Source organism: Primulina tabacum, chromosome 8 (genome assembly GCF_025594145.1).
Source record: "Primulina tabacum isolate GXHZ01 chromosome 8, ASM2559414v2, whole genome shotgun sequence".
Taxonomy (NCBI): Eukaryota; Viridiplantae; Streptophyta; class Magnoliopsida; order Lamiales; family Gesneriaceae; genus Primulina; species Primulina tabacum.
Window position 1 is genome coordinate 578767 of NC_134557.1, and position 15896 is coordinate 594662.

At 36.2% G+C, this 15896-nt stretch overlaps 3 protein-coding genes, 1 non-coding gene and 1 pseudogene across 22 annotated transcripts; 4 read left to right on the forward strand and 1 right to left on the reverse strand.

Annotated features, from left to right (window-relative positions):
• The first annotated feature begins 93 nt into the window (after positions 1-93).
• LOC142552636 (PLASMODESMATA CALLOSE-BINDING PROTEIN 2-like) lies at positions 94-2107 on the forward strand. Its single transcript, XM_075662355.1, has 4 exons — positions 94-349; positions 635-871; positions 953-989; positions 1500-2107. Exons 1-4 carry the CDS (start codon positions 295-297, stop codon positions 1738-1740), a joined length of 570 nt encoding a protein of 189 aa, XP_075518470.1. The 5' UTR covers positions 94-294; the 3' UTR covers positions 1741-2107.
• A 554-nt stretch (positions 2108-2661) lies between these two features.
• Positions 2662-2735, reverse strand: TRNAN-GUU (transfer RNA asparagine (anticodon GUU)). Its single transcript has one exon. It is a non-coding gene; the product is annotated as a tRNA-Asn (tRNA).
• LOC142552637 (pentatricopeptide repeat-containing protein At1g69290-like) lies at positions 2701-5207 on the forward strand (annotated as a pseudogene).
• Positions 5208-5850: 643 nt separating this feature from the next.
• On the forward strand, positions 5851-7659 carry LOC142552640 (protein SPIRAL1-like 2). The gene is made up of 3 exons (XM_075662377.1): positions 5851-6013; positions 6642-6933; positions 7353-7659. Exons 2-3 carry the CDS (start codon positions 6673-6675, stop codon positions 7431-7433), a joined length of 342 nt encoding a protein of 113 aa, XP_075518492.1. The 5' UTR covers positions 5851-6013; positions 6642-6672; the 3' UTR covers positions 7434-7659.
• Positions 7660-8523: 864 nt separating this feature from the next.
• LOC142552638 (serine/threonine-protein kinase 1) lies at positions 8524-14230 on the forward strand. Of its 19 annotated transcripts, XM_075662368.1 has the most exons (11): positions 8623-8778; positions 8864-8971; positions 9178-9508; positions 9595-9676; positions 10268-10402; positions 10584-10723; positions 11148-11301; positions 12399-12580; positions 13127-13328; positions 13820-13905; positions 13995-14230. In XM_075662368.1, the coding sequence occupies exons 6-8, from the start codon at positions 10606-10608 to the stop codon at positions 12505-12507; spliced, it is 381 nt and encodes a 126-aa protein (XP_075518483.1). In that variant the 5' UTR covers positions 8623-8778; positions 8864-8971; positions 9178-9508; positions 9595-9676; positions 10268-10402; positions 10584-10605; the 3' UTR covers positions 12508-12580; positions 13127-13328; positions 13820-13905; positions 13995-14230. The 19 variants fall into 19 exon arrangements, with proteins under 19 accessions (XP_075518475.1, XP_075518480.1, XP_075518474.1 ...); XM_075662360.1 differs by lacking the exon at positions 9178-9508 and having other exon boundaries at positions 8524-8778; positions 11119-11301; XM_075662365.1 differs by lacking the exon at positions 9178-9508 and having other exon boundaries at positions 8531-8778; positions 11148-11220.
• Positions 14231-15896: the final 1666 nt, after the last annotated feature.

Below are 15896 nucleotides of genomic sequence, written 5' to 3' on the forward strand. Positions count from 1 at the left end.
GTTATCATGCCTATATTTCTAATGTATATTTTATATTTCTAATGTATATTTTATATTCCTAATGTATAATATAAATAGCCACTTCCCTCCGCACATACCCTTGTATCCAGAAATCTCGATTCCTTGCTCAAAAGGCCAAAGAAGATATTCTCGATTTATTGTACTCTTCCTTTTTAATCTGATATCTTTCCAACATTTTTTTTCTCTCAATTTTCCTTTTTCGATTTGTCCGATCAAATTGTATTGACCATCTTCAATTAGAAAGCTTTTCTTGAAATTTCTGTGGAAGCAATAATGGCTGTTTTTGTCGTGGGTTTACTGCTTCTGTTAGCCATGGCCGACCATTCAGGTTAAGTACTGTTCTTGACCTTTCGTTTCTTTAATTTTTTAGTAAGCATTTATTCTCTTTTATTGTCGAAATTATAAGAGGTTTCTTAGAAGTGAAATTTTTTCGTTATTCGTTTCTTTACCCTTTTTCTTTATGCTGGCCATCTCAAGACCGGGACTTTGATTGAACCCCTTACTGTTTTTACTTCCGCACATGTTTTAGTTTTAAAGGAGGGCTGTTAATTGTGCTGTTCTCCGATCTGTTTTTCTAACTTTTTTCTTTAAATTTTTTAATAATGTGCTGCAGATGCTGCTTATTGCCTTTGTAGTAGTGGGGGTGACAGCGCATTTCAGAAGAATATCGACTATGCTTGTGGAGCTGGAGCTGATTGTTCGGCAATCCTTCAAAATGGGGCTTGTTTTAACCCAAATACCGCTAAAGACCACTGCAACTATGCTGTGAATAGTTATTACCAGAGAAAGGGACAAATTTCGGGGAGCTGTGATTTTGCAGGCACTGCCTCCGTGTCTCCAACCGCCCCTAGTACGTATCGTTTGTTCGTTAATCAGTAAAAATATCAAGTACTTTGCCTTAATTGTTGTCTTCTTTTTTTTTAATTTGCAGATGTAGCTTCTGGCTGTGTGTATCCATCCAGTCCGAGGTTTGGGGTTTTTTCTCTCCCTAAAATAATCAAGGATTCACGTCTTATTTAGATCTTGCAATTCTTGATTCGTAATTGAAGTCTACTGAGTGTTTTTTAGTGCTCGATACTTTTGGCTGTCTATAATATGTTCATTTGTGTGTGCATCACTTTGATACCCGCCTCCCTCCACCGTCCACTTGATGGATGTAAACGAGGCAGGAGTTAGATTTTGCAGGATAGTAGTGGCTGGTGGATCGATCCAATTCCATACCTGATTGAGTATCTTTAATTCCCAGTGAGGCCAAAGTTAATATATTTAAGTGAGTTGTCTTGATGTGGATGTGTGTAAATGCCATTAGTCTTGATTTTGTGACACTTTCTTTAGCAATATAATCTCCCTTCTCGATCTCCCCGTAGGTGCATTTTGACTCGATCCTTTTGGTTATAGTTGTTGCATCTTTTTCTTGTCTTGAAAGTACGTGAAATTTGCCAGCTGAGAATAATTTTTAACGTTATACGTAATTTTAGCGGAGGTAGCACAACGCCTACGACCAACCCTACTTTCGGAGGAACGCCAAACTCGAGTACCGGCGGCAACACAACAGGTGCAATGCCAGGCTCAACTTTTACTCCAGGAATTGGTCTTGCACCCTCAGGATTTGGATTTGGCAGCCCAGATGGTAGCTCAGCGCGGTTACCCCGTGTCACTGCTACTATCTTTATGCTTTTGTCCATCTCCTTGGCTTTTTTATTCAGCACAAGAATCTAAGGAAAGACAAGTTTCGAAGACCGCTGTCACGCGTTTCTTGAATGGACGGTATCGGTTGCACAAGGGATTTGGTTTTGTCTCGGAAGAATTTGCTTTCATATCTGGTGGGCAAGGAGAAAAAGTAGAGGAATTTGATCCCCTTTTCTTTGAGTGGACATGTGGTGCTAGCATCTGCTCTCTTTTTGTGTACAAATTTTCTACGTACGTCTTGGTAGGGAAGCAGTGCAATATTTTCAATGTGGTTTTATTTTTTGTCATTACACTTTTCTTGCGCACTTGGACTAATTTTTAGTCTAATGTCATGTAAGGTTAATTTTCATACCATAAAGTTATATTTGGCCTGAAAAATAAAGAAAAAGTTACTCTATATTTTTGGTGATGAGCGTAACTAATAAATTATGAACAGTTCTTTCTTCAGAATTAGAATGAGAATGACTGACCTGCCTATCACGGTTAAGTGTTAACTCTTTCCTATTTCAATGAACTCATTTTTCATAAAAAAAAATATTATTTAGGTTGATTTTCTCGCTGAGTAAGCTCTGTGATCAAATTTCTTTACAAATTTATAACACTAAAACTTATATTAATTTTGTTAAATATACATCATATGTGATTTACGGAAAATTATTATTTTTTAACTCAATTTTTTTTTGTAATTTTAGGTATGAATAAAATATATATGGCTCACAAAAATTTAAAAATTTATGAGATTGTAATATACTTATTCAATTTATAACAAGATTATTAAGAAAAAACTTGCTCAATTTATAATAACATTATTAAAAAACTATTAGCAGAGAAAATTCCGAAATGGAATATAATAACGACAAAAAAGGACAATTTTTTATATAATATATTTTGATAAGTATTTTAGATCTTAAAAAAAGCACTTACGAAGGGCATAATCGACGAAATTTATATCGCTAGAAGGAGGGCTTGAACCTCCGACCTTGTGGTTAACAGCCACACGCTCTAACCAACTGAGCTATTCCAGCTTCCTTGTTTCAATCTAAGCAATGACATATATATATATAATTATATTTGTGATTGCCTCACGGCGAAAATGACCGGCATGATCTGCGCTGGGCCTCCTGCTTCCTTCGGCGGCGGAGGTGAAGAGAAATGTGGAGAAGAGCTGAGTTTCTGCTCTCGAGAAGAATCTTTTCATCGGAACAAGAATCCCAAGCCTCTATTCATTCCCCCAACCATCAATTTTTGCACTTAAAAGAACTCCTCAACCACAAGCAACCCTTTCAAAATCTCAAGAAAACTCCCTTTCACGACCTCAAAGATCCAATCTTGAGACCAATCTTCAAAAATTCTTTTTCGACCATAACACAGATGAGGCCTGGAAAGCTTTCAAGACTTTCACCAATAGTGCTTTTATCCGAGTAAATCGCTCACCAACTCGTTACTTATCCATCTGTCTTCTCTATCTGATGCCCATAATATCAAGAGAGCATTTGCATCGTGGTTTATTGATTGGAAAAAAACCCTTCACTGTTAGAACATGAAAGTGTGAAGAACCTTTTGGATTCCCTGAAAATTGCCAACAGTGTCGTGCCTGCTTTTGCATTGGTGAGAAGCATGCTCAAGAACAGGTTTTTCATGCCTTTCGAAATGTGGGGCGTTGTTCTGGTTGATATATGTAGGCAAAATGGGTACTTTGCTACCTTTTTGAGTGTTTTCCACGAGAGTTGTAGGATTTCTATCGATGAGAAGCTGAATTTAATGAAACCTGGTCTGGTTGCGTGTATTGCTGTATTAGAATGTTACTGTCGTGAGCTTGAATCTGTAAGTGATGCCGAGAAGTGGTTGAAACTATGTCGGTTTTGGGCGTTAGGCCTGACAAATTTAGTGTAGGATTTCTTGGGTATTTATACGCTGTTAAGGGGCTTCAAGGTAATGGAGTTGTATAGTTTCATAGCTAGGTTTGGTATATCTAATAAAAGGATCCTTTCTGATAATGTGATTCGTGGGTATGTGAAATCAGGTGATCTCCAGTCAGAATCGGCTACCATCCTCTGGTATTTGAAAGAAGGGAAAGAACAGTGTCTTAGTGAAGGAACCTGTAATGAAATTGTGTAAGGGTTTTTGCAAAATGGGAATTTAAAAGGTTTAGCAAATTTGGTCATCGAATCTCAAAAGCTGGAACCTGCATCATTTGAAGTGGAGAAGTCTGTAGGTTATGGAGTTATTACTGCCTGTATCAATCTTGGCTTATTGGACAAGGCCCATAGCATTCTCCATGAAATTAACGTGCAGGGAGCTTCTGTTGGACTTGGGGCCTATTTGCCAATTTTGAAGGCTTATTCCAGAGAGAAAGGAACAGCTGAAGCTGCACAATTAGTTACTGAAATTTGTAACTTGGGACTGCCATTGGATGTTACATTTGATTCTTTAATCGAATCATCCATGTCCTGCCAAGATTTTTGTTCTGCATTTTCTCTATACCGCGACATGAGAGAATCAAGAGTATACGAGTTAAAAGGCAGTTACTTGACAATCATGACAGGTCTTACAGAGCATCATAGGTCTGAGCTGATGGCTGCTTTCATGAATGAAGTTGTTCAGGACCCTCCGGTCGAAGTGGGAACACATGACTGGAATTCTATAATCCACGCCTTCTGTAAGGCCGGTAGAATGGAAGATGCTAGGCGGACCTTCAGGAGGTGGTTTTTTTGCACTTTGAACCGACTGAAATGACATATCTTATTAATGGATATGTCGCCATGGAGAAATATTTTAGTGTTTTGTGGCTTTGGAATGAAGTTAAGAGGAAGATTTTTGGTGAGGGGGAGAAAAAGCTGAATTTAGATAATAGCTTGGTTGATGCATTTTTATACGCCTTGGTCAGGGGTGGTTTCTTTGATGCTGTGATGCAAGTCATCGAAAAATATCAAGAAATGAAGATGTTTGTGGATAAGTGGAGGGATAAGCAAGCATTTATGGAGAACCATAAGAAGCTGCGAGTCAAAGTTGAGACACATAAATTTTAGAAAAATGGAATCGCTTATTGCCTTCAAGAACTGGGTAGGGTTGAGCGCTTAAACAGTGTTGCACCGGTTTCTAATGTTTCTCTTTCTCAAGTTTCTGCACGGAGATGGTTCATGTTATTGTTTGAAATCGGCACTGTAAAGCTACCGAGTTCGAAGATCGTCGTGGATTTGATTGAGAAGGTGGATTGAGGACTTTGGAGGATTGAAACTTAAATATAGGTTCGAGTTTTTTTCATCCTGCCGGCCATTGTATTCAGGTGAGTCTTAGGCCATCCCGCATTAGGATCCATGCTTGGACTTGGTCTTTCGAGCTCACAAGAACAGGAAACACAGCACACTTTAGAAAGTTAAAATGGTTAATATTTTGGACAGTTTTTTTCCCATGTAGATAGGTTTTCAGCTCTTTAAGAATTCAGTCAGGATACATGAGAAATATCAGTGTTCTGTTTCTTCTTGTTAAACAATACGTCTACCACACGCAACTCAAATATCCCAATTGAATCTGCTACTATTGGTATAAACTATAATCGTAAATGAATTAGATAACGATGTGATCTATCTTTGAGTAATAATAGTCGAATGTTATGTGTAACTCAGGGAACGTTTTTCCAAAATGCATATGTCTTACTCTTGCCAGAGATTCCTTGCACTATTAAACCACATGAGATATATTCACTTGTAGCTAAGCGATGAATATCCGACTACAATACATTGATTCTTACGTATTTCGAAACTACACCAAATCTCGTCACATGATAATCATCAAGAGAGTCGGTAAATGGATCAAAGTACATGCTAATACGTAGAGTATTCACGTTGTCTCGCGCCAGAGGACTAATGGTGTACAACCATAACCGCAAACTGGTACACTCGATAAGTGATAATCATTTGAAAAGTCTGATGGAGGGTTGTTCAATACATAATGAAAAATAACCGCAAACTCCCACATCATATTTTCTTTCTTAAATACATCTAGCACTATCAATGTTATGTTTGGAATATCAAACTCAAAGGCGTAAAGAATTGATTTTTCGGAAGATAATATTCTGAAAAATAATAAACAAAAAATATATATATTATATATATGTATTTAATTTTTTAAATCGATATTAAATTGAAATTAGAATATTTTTAGACAAAACTGTTTGCCCCAAGTTTCGACTATCTTGACTGTTAACCAAAGCAATCAAGCTCTGTTAAAAACTTTTACAGCTCAATACTTTGGCGCACTCAAATTTCTCCTCCTAGTAGATCTGAGCTCAAACAACCTAAAGGTAAGCTCAAAAGCCATTGTTTAGTTTTTATCCGATGAATGTTCATCTATTATGTATCCATTTGTATTTGTTCCCTTAATTTTAGTATCTGTTGCGTTTCTCTTGAGCAATTGGGGATTTAATCTGGTTTTCCTGTTGCTAATTCCTTTACAATCGAAGCCATGCTATTGGTTGAATTTTCATTGTGGTGATATTAGGGGAAGAAACTTGCCCGTTTGAAGAGTTTTTCTTATGCTATGCTTTATACGGCAAAAGTGGAACTTGGGTTTTGTTTCTCGAATTTAGCAGAGTAATTTGTTTGGAATTTTATGAAAAATTAAAACTTTGTTGTGTTTTTCATATTATCCACAAATTATTGTTACTAGGTAAGAATGGATTTTCCTGACTATGATAAGTGATAACTATGATGCAAGGGGATTGGAGGGATAGCTATGATAGTTATTCCATATTCTGAAATGACTCTGAAATTGGCTATTCATGTACAAGAGTATCTTCAAGTTATATGATATATATTAGCTTTCACATTAGTTTAGTGGCATTTTATGGAAGTTTTTTGAGTTCTTGGTGCTTCCCACCACACACAGGTTTCACGGCTGAAGTTTTTGAGTATGTTTGAGTTTCCTGACAGGCCTTATATTAACCTGCAAAGACAAGGAGACATGGGTCGTGGTGTGAGCAGTGGTGGAGGACAGAGTTCGCTTGGGTACTTGTTTGGAAGCGGCGAGGTGCCAAAACTGGCACCGGATAATGCCAAAGATGCTGCAACTGGAAGCGGGGCTTCGCATAAAGAACCTGCACCAAAGCCTAATGCTGCTGCTCAGCCTGTGGATGTTAGTAAACAAATTCCTGCGGGCATTCAGAGTAGCACGATGAATAAGCACTCTAGAGATGGAGGGGACAATATTTGCAATTTCATCACGGTATGATCTAGCTCATCGAACAACTGTTGTTATGAGGTGCAGATTAATTTCTTTTAGTGGATAACCCAAACCAAAAGGTGCATATATCAAGGGCCATGTTTAAAAAATACTTGTGTTTTCTAAGACTTTGAGACCTTGTTTTTCCCTCGTTTCATTTGTTAATTTGTCTCCTCTTCGAGAATGTACAAACACACGTCTTCCTTTTTTACCTCACTCCAGGAATACGAGTTCGTTTGTGGCTTGTTTCTTGATTTGTTGGCCTGTTACTGTTTGTAACTAGGGAGAATTTGTCTCAATTAATGAAAGAAGGGCTGTGAGCCATTCCATTTGATACAATTTTTCCATTACAGATGCACTTTCTTCAACATGTATGAAATACCTTGTGTTTGTTCCTAATTTGAACCACTGATATGTTGCAGGATCGGCCATCGACAAAGGTCCAGGCTGCTCCTGGTGGAGGTTCTTCTCTGGGATACCTGTTTGGTGGCGGCAGCAAATAAAATAAGATCACCTGAAATCTTGATGAATAGTTTACTCTTGGTTTGTGCGGTAAAACACAGTTGTGTGCTGTGCCAAATATATATATGTGTGTGTGTGTGTGTGTGTTTGTGTGTGTGTGTTTGTGGTGATTTCAATGTGGTTTCTGGTAAAATAGTTTGTATTCTCAACTACCAATGCGATAAACTCTGTAAAACAATCCAGTTAATTTCACTCTTGTTTTATGTCGTCGATGACTTCAGCAAGAATAAGAATATTGTTTGCCATGGCCCAAACATCGTTGTGGGTCTCAGCATAGCCTAATAATCATTCAAATAGCTGGGATACTATTGTGTCGAGCTCTATCTGAGCCGGAAATAGCTGTAGTACTATGGTCTCAAAGTTCAGATTGTATTCTCACTCAGCCTTAAATATGAAAAAAAAAATGTAATTGCCAATTCTATAAAATATTGTTTAGTTTATAAAGTGCCTCAAATTAGAATATTATTGATGCTATTCCATTTACCAACAATCATTCGGCTAAACGTATAATTGAACTCGTACAAATAAAAAGGAAAAAAATAGAAAAAGAAAGGAAAAAATTATTAAATAAAGAAGTTACAAAAGGAGGCCAATGATATCTATGCATTTCAGAGAGCATTTGGACAAAAGGAGGCCAATGATATCTATGCATTTCAGAGAGCATTTGGTTGAGAGAAGGGCGTGGAGCAGGAATGATCCTCCATCTCCGACGAACATCTTCCAAGTCTTCTTCAAAATGGCTCTCTTAGTATACACACATCGAGTCTGTGGATCTCATGCCAGCTCTAATAGCCCAAGGGAAGTAATGCTGATAAAACAATTTCCTCTGCCTCTCACTGAATCTAGCTGTGCCTCCCATGACTAGAAAATTTTGGTATTGACTTCTTAAAGTTTAAGCATACTTGTACAAAATATATGGTGTCTGAGGGCACACTTTTTGTATCTTTATTATCAATTAGTCAAGGTATTAATATCAATGATTTTTTATTTCAATGCAAATGGAGGAAATTAATTTATTAAGGAAAGATAAATCCCCTGAAATTCTCTGAGATATTCACAGTTTTAAAAAAATTTGAACATAGTATTACAATCCTCATCTAGACCACCGACCACCCGATGCACCAAACAATTAGAATATGAACTTTCTGTGTGGTCTTTCTTTTTTGTCTCATTTCACATTGTTATTAATGGGCTGGTGAAATTGAGCTGATTGATGGAGAAATATTCTGGCAAACAGGGAAAGGTTCATATGGGGCAGTCTATAAAGCTCGAGACATAAGAACTTCAGAATTGGTTGCTATCAAAGTTATATCATTGTCTGAAGGGGTATGATCTCAATTTATTGTTTGTGCTACAGCCTCTGATATTCTTTAGTGAATTATCTTCAAACATGTAAAGGATGTGTTATCAGGAGGAAGGTTATGAAGAGATTCGAGGTGAAATTGAGATGCTGCAGCAGTGTAGTCATCCAAATGTTGTTCGCTACCTTGGGAGCTACCAAGGAGAGGAATATCTTTGGGTATGACCAAGATCATATGGGACTATTGTTTTTTTTCTTCCAATACAGATACTTATATGACGAGCAGTAATCATTGCCCTTTGTTTTGTTTTGTTTTTGGTTGCTTGCTTGGATTCAATACTTGTATTTTACTACTATCCGGAGCCTTCATTTCAGTGTGAATTCAATTAATCGGTTGAAGTTTGCAAATTTGGACTTGTTGGCAGATAGTGATGGAGTACTGTGGGGGTGGAAGTGTTGCTGACTTGATGAATGTTACTGATGTTGATTAGCCAAAGAGTTCATGGCCTCTTCCACAATTGCCTTTCCTTAGAAAAGATAACTTACAGGAATATGGCTGCTCATCTCCTATTTTTCTGTAACAGTTGCTTAATTTTGCGATACACTGGTATTTCATTTTTGAGAACCAACATCGAAAACTATCTTACGAGTTTCAATTTTCTGCCAACCAAATGATAAGCCTTGGGCCTTCTTTTTGGGCTTCTATCTCTCTTTCGGTCTTGGGCTTAAAAATATTTCTTCCCGTAACATATTCATGTATCGAAATTGATTTAAATTGTTTTTCTGTGTTGTTCCCAGCAGTTTTTCCTATCCCTTGAAGCTTGAATAGCTTACTATTGCAGGTCACTAGTGTTCCATGACTTCATTTCAAAATGCCTTACTAAAGACACGAGGCTTCAGCCTACAGCAATTGAGATGCTGAAGGTACTCATAATATAGTTGGTTTCAACTTCACACAATCCAGTGATTCATTTATAAGATCTGTTGAGTGTTTCATGATGCAATCTTTGCTTTTATTGTACCTAAACTTTTGCATAAGCCTATATATTAGTAGTTTCATTATGAACTAACTTCTCTAGTGAATTGAGGCTTGTAGTTGTACATATAATTTGTTCTATGCTTGAATTAAGAGGTTCCGGTCTATTCTCTAATAAAATAACCAATTACATGACTACATTACATCAACTCAACAGTAGAGAAATCCTGGGGATTGTGTAAGTATTGTGCTTTCTTCTTATCCACGATTTTCTGTATGAATGAGTGATACTGTAAATTTCAAATTTTGCATATTTATCTCCAATGTTCTTGTTTGAGTTAAATTCTTTAAAAATTATGTGTGAATTTGACAAGAATGCTGATACAGAGAGCAATCAGTGAAGCTCAAGGAAAAAAATTACAATTTGTATTGTTGCGGTCTTGTGTAAGGTTTATAAATATAAGCCGCTATTTACTTGAATGGTTGGCGAATTCATCTTCACTTAGATCTCTCTCTGTTACTGCCTTTCGCTCTTGTAGCACAAATTCATTGAAAAATGTAAAAGTGGAGCTTCGGGAATGCTGCCAAGGATTGAGAAGGCTAAACAAATCGGAGCATCAATGGCTGTGCAAGCTCACGATATTGAATCAGGAACAATAGTTTCAAGAGATGGTGTATGGTTTATTTCTGTTCCATTTTGTTCCAAATTTATTTGTTCGTATTTATCATTGTAGTGTTACAACCACTAGCGACTCTGTTGTTCTCTTTGAAAATGTAAAACAGGAAACATCCTTAGTTTTCTATTTTCTGACGTCTAATTTTCTTAATTTATACTTGTTGCTTCTGATGCTGCAGGCTCTAGAAAATCCAATATCTCATGAAGCCATTGTTAGTACTGTTCCATCTAGGCCCCAATGTGATCAGCATACTACTCAGTGCTATTAGCATAAAGGATAAAGAGTACATCTGTGATGAGGGACAAATAGCTATGGAAGGTAATCATGCCACACGACTTCTACCAATAATATTGGATATGAACTTATTTTTGTTACATTTTAGAGTACAATACAAGTGTAGAACCTCATGACTCTACAAGTTGGGACGACTTCAGGCATGATCCAAAAACTGGACTCATAATGGTTGTTTCTTATTGAGAATTTTTGGGTTTGAGTTGGTACTAGTTGACTTGACTGACAAAACAGTAAAGAAAAAGTAGGGTTGTATCATGCATGATAACCAGGTTACATATACATTGGTATTTATTTTTCCAATTTATAACCATAAAAATTTCATATTAACTGAATTGTGTTTTCAGGCTGTTATTTTTCTTTTGTTAGACATTAACATTGGCTTCTTGATGTGGTAGTATTGTAAAAAAATTTCCATGCAGTATGCACTGATCTGAATCTGTTTGACTAGGTGACTATGGCACTGTGGTTGTTCATGATAGACTTGAGATTGATAAATTGGCTAATCAGGCAGCATTGATAGCGTCGGACGAATTCGCTGCTGCTACAAGACATACTGAAAGTCTTTCAGTCAGTGGGCTTGGAAATAAAGCAATCGACTCTTGGTACGCTACTGAATAAATACACACACACACACACGCACGTAATTTCTTCAATCATGAAACTGCAGTGTCCTGTATTGGACCTTTTGTCACTTTTCTGTTCCTTTTTCAGTTACATGCAAATGCGAGTGTGTGTTGTTCAACTGGGCTTCTTTATAACTGAATATCATTGTGGAAACACCTTGGTTCACAGTTTCTGTTATGTACCATGGGGATGGCGATGGTTAATATATGATCATCAATCTAAAGCTTTGTCCTTGCCATATGTTTCTGATGCAGGACTTAGGTTTGACTGCGTAGTTTTATAAACATCAACTTAGACTCGGTTTTAGTTTTTACTACCAAATTAATATATTTACTGCCATTTGCTTGAGACTGAGAGGTAAGTGATACGTATGGGGGAATAAATGTTTTTCTGAGCCTTCATCTGATACAATGAGCCCTTGCCCCTGGATCTTCTTTCTTTGCTCTTATTTTTTTAGTGGAACTTTGGCTTTAATCTGAGCTGCAGACCCTACTCTGGAAACTGAGATACCCACATTAATAGCAGGTCTAACTCCATCGTTGAATAGATCGCGGGTAAGAATATTTGTCCATCGGTAATGGAAATTGCGTCAGTAGGTATATGTGGTTGACAAAATAATAGTACCAGTGCACGCTTCAAAATTTATGAGACTTCCAATTCCCCAAATGATATTCCTTTTTGTCTCCGTGAGTAAGGAGCACACGAAAGGGTTCATGTGCCACTCTTCTGACCGCTCATTCGTTGCAATATGTTTAAGCGTGATCATTTAAACATCCAGAATTTCTGCCATTTTAGTTTACTGGAACTCGTCTAACATAATATGTTTTATCGAAATTTCTTAACCCTGTTACGATCTTAAAACTAGAAAGTGGCCAAATCAAGGGCCGACCTTATCTTTGAGTCCTCTGACACGAGGAATTCCATCTTTATTTTCTAATGATCTCTTGATAGTCCATCTTTTTCTGCTTAGGGGTGCTTTAAAACCTTGGGAAGACTGTCACTTGTGCAATATTAGTATGGTTCCTTGTTCACACAACATTTTATTTTACGCTACCCATGCTTGTTAACCTGTCAGGATGGACATCACTACCGATATAGGAACCCCGACTGAAGGATTACAAAACCTCTTACTTTATCTGTCTCACCTGAACAAAACCTTAAGGGCGATAGCATTCCCCAAGTAATGGTTGGCAAAGGTGAAAGCTTAATGATGCTTCACTTACTAGTGAGACCGTCAGTAGAAAAGCATTGGATAAGGTATTTCTGACCCCCGACCTCGAAACTTGTCTTTAATGCATCAAATAATGGAAATCTCATTTTTCTGGAAATCATCTCATATTGGACTCTGATTGTTACTGAAGTAAATGAAGCTTTTGTTTAGCCACGGTCCACACCATATTACTAATATTGAGAAATGGGAGTTGCAAGCATTTATCTTTCGATTTTGCTGATTTCTTCCATCTTATTTACTTTTTGTAACTATATCGTGCCTTGCTTTTCTGTGTTTTTTCAAATGCCCAGAGTGAATATTTTATATTACGTAGGGACAGGCCATGATTATGGTTTTTAAAAATTTTTTATCTCTATAAATTACTTCAGAGTGTAATTATTGAAACTTTTTGAATTTGTTCTCGGTTTAACACCTCTTATCTGGAAGCCTTGTTCTGCGTAATATTAGCTTCAACACCATCCCTTCTATGATGGTTCGATTAAGCATCACTTTGGTGGTTGCTATAATTGTTTTCCTTTTCAAGTTACGTCATTATGCAGTGTTCAATTCCTTTGGTATTACATCTGCGACAGCTTTGGTCCATATACTCTGCTGGTAACACCGTGCCAATTCCATTTCTGAGGGCAAACTGATATTTCTCCCATTGCACTTTTGTCTGACGACGTGCTTGGAGGATGGTGAGGGACAATCATGGGAACGTAGCCATGGAAGCTATGCAAGAGCTTTTTTCCAGCGACGCCCAGCTTAAAAAGGGTAGGAACTAGACAAAATTAGGTCCTTTCTGTTTTCCCGGTTCTATACTAACTTGTTAGCATTTATTCTGGACACGCGTATATACTAAACTGCAATATCATTTGTGATGCAGTGAGTCATTCGCTTAAAGTTACCATTCTCATATGTTATAACGGGTTGTCAAAAATAACTCATTTCCAAGGAACCAATTGTTTAGGAACTGTGAATTTGTCAAATCCATTACAATTCTTCCGCTGCCCAATATGTTATACTTACTTTTTTCTATCTGTAAAGAGTGATGCTTGTTTGTAAAATAATTTGCAAATTTAGTTCAACTCACTGATTAACAACAGGTAGGCCACTTCCTAATTATACTCTATAAACAATCTTTTCGCTACAGCCTTAATAGAAATTGTCATGAGCATGAAGTCATGTTACCTTTGCATATCGCATGTGGATAAAGTCTACTGTGTGTGTATCGGACATATGTTACACTCGACATGTTTGGAGTGGCTTATGTGTGTACTATTCAGGTTCCCCTTCCTCCCGGTGTATATCAAAGGCTTACTTCAAGTTCAACCCTGATGAATCTTGCTCAGGCATTAGCATACCACAAGATGTATGCTTTTGTAATGTTCATTCCATCCTTGATTTAGTTTCCTTTGAACTTCAAGAATTTTCTTCATATCTCCAAAATACTTTCTGCAGGTGCTACGAAGAAATGCCCCTTCAAGAAATCCAAGCTGCACAAGAACAACAAACCATTCAAAACCTCTCCGATACCCTTCGAAACTATTTTACGATTGTAATTAACGAGAATGTTGCAAAAGATTAGTACTTTTCGAGTATCTATGTTAACCACTTCTTCTGACTTGCTGTGCTAATGATATATTGACAATGAATGCAAAGATCAGCTTTAAAAAAAAGTGGACAATGACCTATTTTGTGTTAGTCGTGGCGACAAGTGAGCGTTATATTTTTAAACCATGTTAAAATAAGATTTTATTTATAGCGTAGGCATGAGATTTTGTCAACATAGCAAAATACATGACATCAAATATAGCAGTAAATTAGCAATGATATTATGGAATTTTTATTTTAATGTTACTATATTACAGTAAAAACTATATATTTTTAAATATAGAGATATACTTCAGACATTTAGATGACTTAATAAAATAGATAATATCAAATGTATATGTCAACATCAGTAATAATTAAGAGACAAAGTGAGTTATTGTTGACAACCAAACACATCTATATCCAATCCTTTCATTGAAGTAGACATTTCCCCACCTTATTCATTAACTTGAAGTTCGAATTTCATCCCCTGCTTGGGTGATGTCTTATTTATTGAGTCGCTGTCTTTGCTACGAAATTGTATAAAATTGCCAGCCAAAACAATAAAGTCTGTTGGAATGTAATGTGATAAAAACATGGGAAAGCTTGAAACTGTTTCATGTAACAACAAATATGAGTAGGACCACAATTTGGGAACTTCATTTCGGAAAAAATGATTCCAAAATGCATTTGGGACCAAATACTTTATTGCAAACGTTAAAATATTTTCAAATTTCTACACTTCTCTAAATCAAATGTCCAAAGAAACATTGCTGAGATGTTATTCCAATTTCCAATCTTAAAATCGTAACACATTATATATCCCCACGTCAATCTCTTCCAGAAAAAATGAACAAGAAATTTTTATGTTGATTTGATCAAGTTATGATTGATTTTTATCAACCCTCGAGCATATTCTGAGAAACCAACTAATAACCAAAAGTTTCTTCAAATCTCCGAAGTATAAAATACAAGTGCAACTTTTTAATATATTTTTTAAAAAATATTAATTTGATCAATTTCTTGCACCATATAACCGAATCACAATTTTTTGAGAAATAATACATGGATTATTGTTTTCTAATAATATTTTTTTACCCATTAGTTCTTGAAATATATTGATCACATCAATAACTCAAGGAATGTGAAAAACTAAATAATCAGAGTGAATTGGTTGGTTTTTCTATCTATTTGAAGAGTATTAAATGTTATAAAAAGAAAAACGCATGTCTAACAAAGAAACATAGATAACATCTAACCAAACCATGAGACAAATGATGTTTATGATACGGACAACATTTGTTTTGTATATTAATAAGAAATATGAGCTATGAAATCTAATTGTAAAACTACATAAATATGTCTATCCAAAAATATAGTGTAAATTGCCGACCTTATTATACACTCATTCTTTAATTAATTATTATTTTTAATAAGTCAAGTTGTAGAGTGGTTACAGAGCACATATGAACAGGATATTTCTTATCCAATGGTCTGTGCTACACTATGTTAATATTTCTTACAAAATGCAACATTTTTAGAGTTAATAAATTGCCATAAATATATGAAATTTATTATCTTTATGCAAACATTGTGGAAGGTGATATAAAGTTATTCTAGTGTCATTATTGAAATGAATTAAAATGTCACGATTTCACTTCCCAACATCAAATTTTACAATATGAGAGAGATGGTCATTTATTAGACGGTCTCGCGAATCTTTATCTGTGAGACGGATCAATCATACCGATATTCACAATAAAAAATATT

Bases quoted from the DNA above. Each gene is read 5' to 3' on its own strand.
- LOC142552636 (XM_075662355.1), top strand. From the start codon at position 295: ATGGCTGTTTTTGTCGTGGGTTTACTGCTTCTGTTAGCCATGGCCGAC. The intron at 872-952 runs GTACGTATCGTT...TTTAATTTGCAG, and splicing joins CGTGTCTCCAACCGCCCCTA to ATGTAGCTTCTGGCTGTGTG. The intron at 990-1,499 runs GTTTGGGGTTTT...ACGTAATTTTAG, and splicing joins GTGTATCCATCCAGTCCGAG to CGGAGGTAGCACAACGCCTA.
- LOC142552640 (XM_075662377.1), top strand. From the start codon at position 6,673: ATGGGTCGTGGTGTGAGCAGTGGTGGAGGACAGAGTTCGCTTGGGTAC. The intron at 6,934-7,352 runs GTATGATCTAGC...GATATGTTGCAG, and splicing joins ATATTTGCAATTTCATCACG to GATCGGCCATCGACAAAGGT.
- LOC142552638 (XM_075662360.1), top strand. From the start codon at position 8,874: ATGAAGAGATTCGAGGTGAAATTGAGATGCTGCAGCAGTGTAGTCATC. The intron at 8,972-9,594 runs GTATGACCAAGA...TTACTATTGCAG, and splicing joins AAGGAGAGGAATATCTTTGG to GTCACTAGTGTTCCATGACT. The intron at 10,403-10,583 runs GTATGGTTTATT...CTGATGCTGCAG, and splicing joins CAATAGTTTCAAGAGATGGT to GCTCTAGAAAATCCAATATC.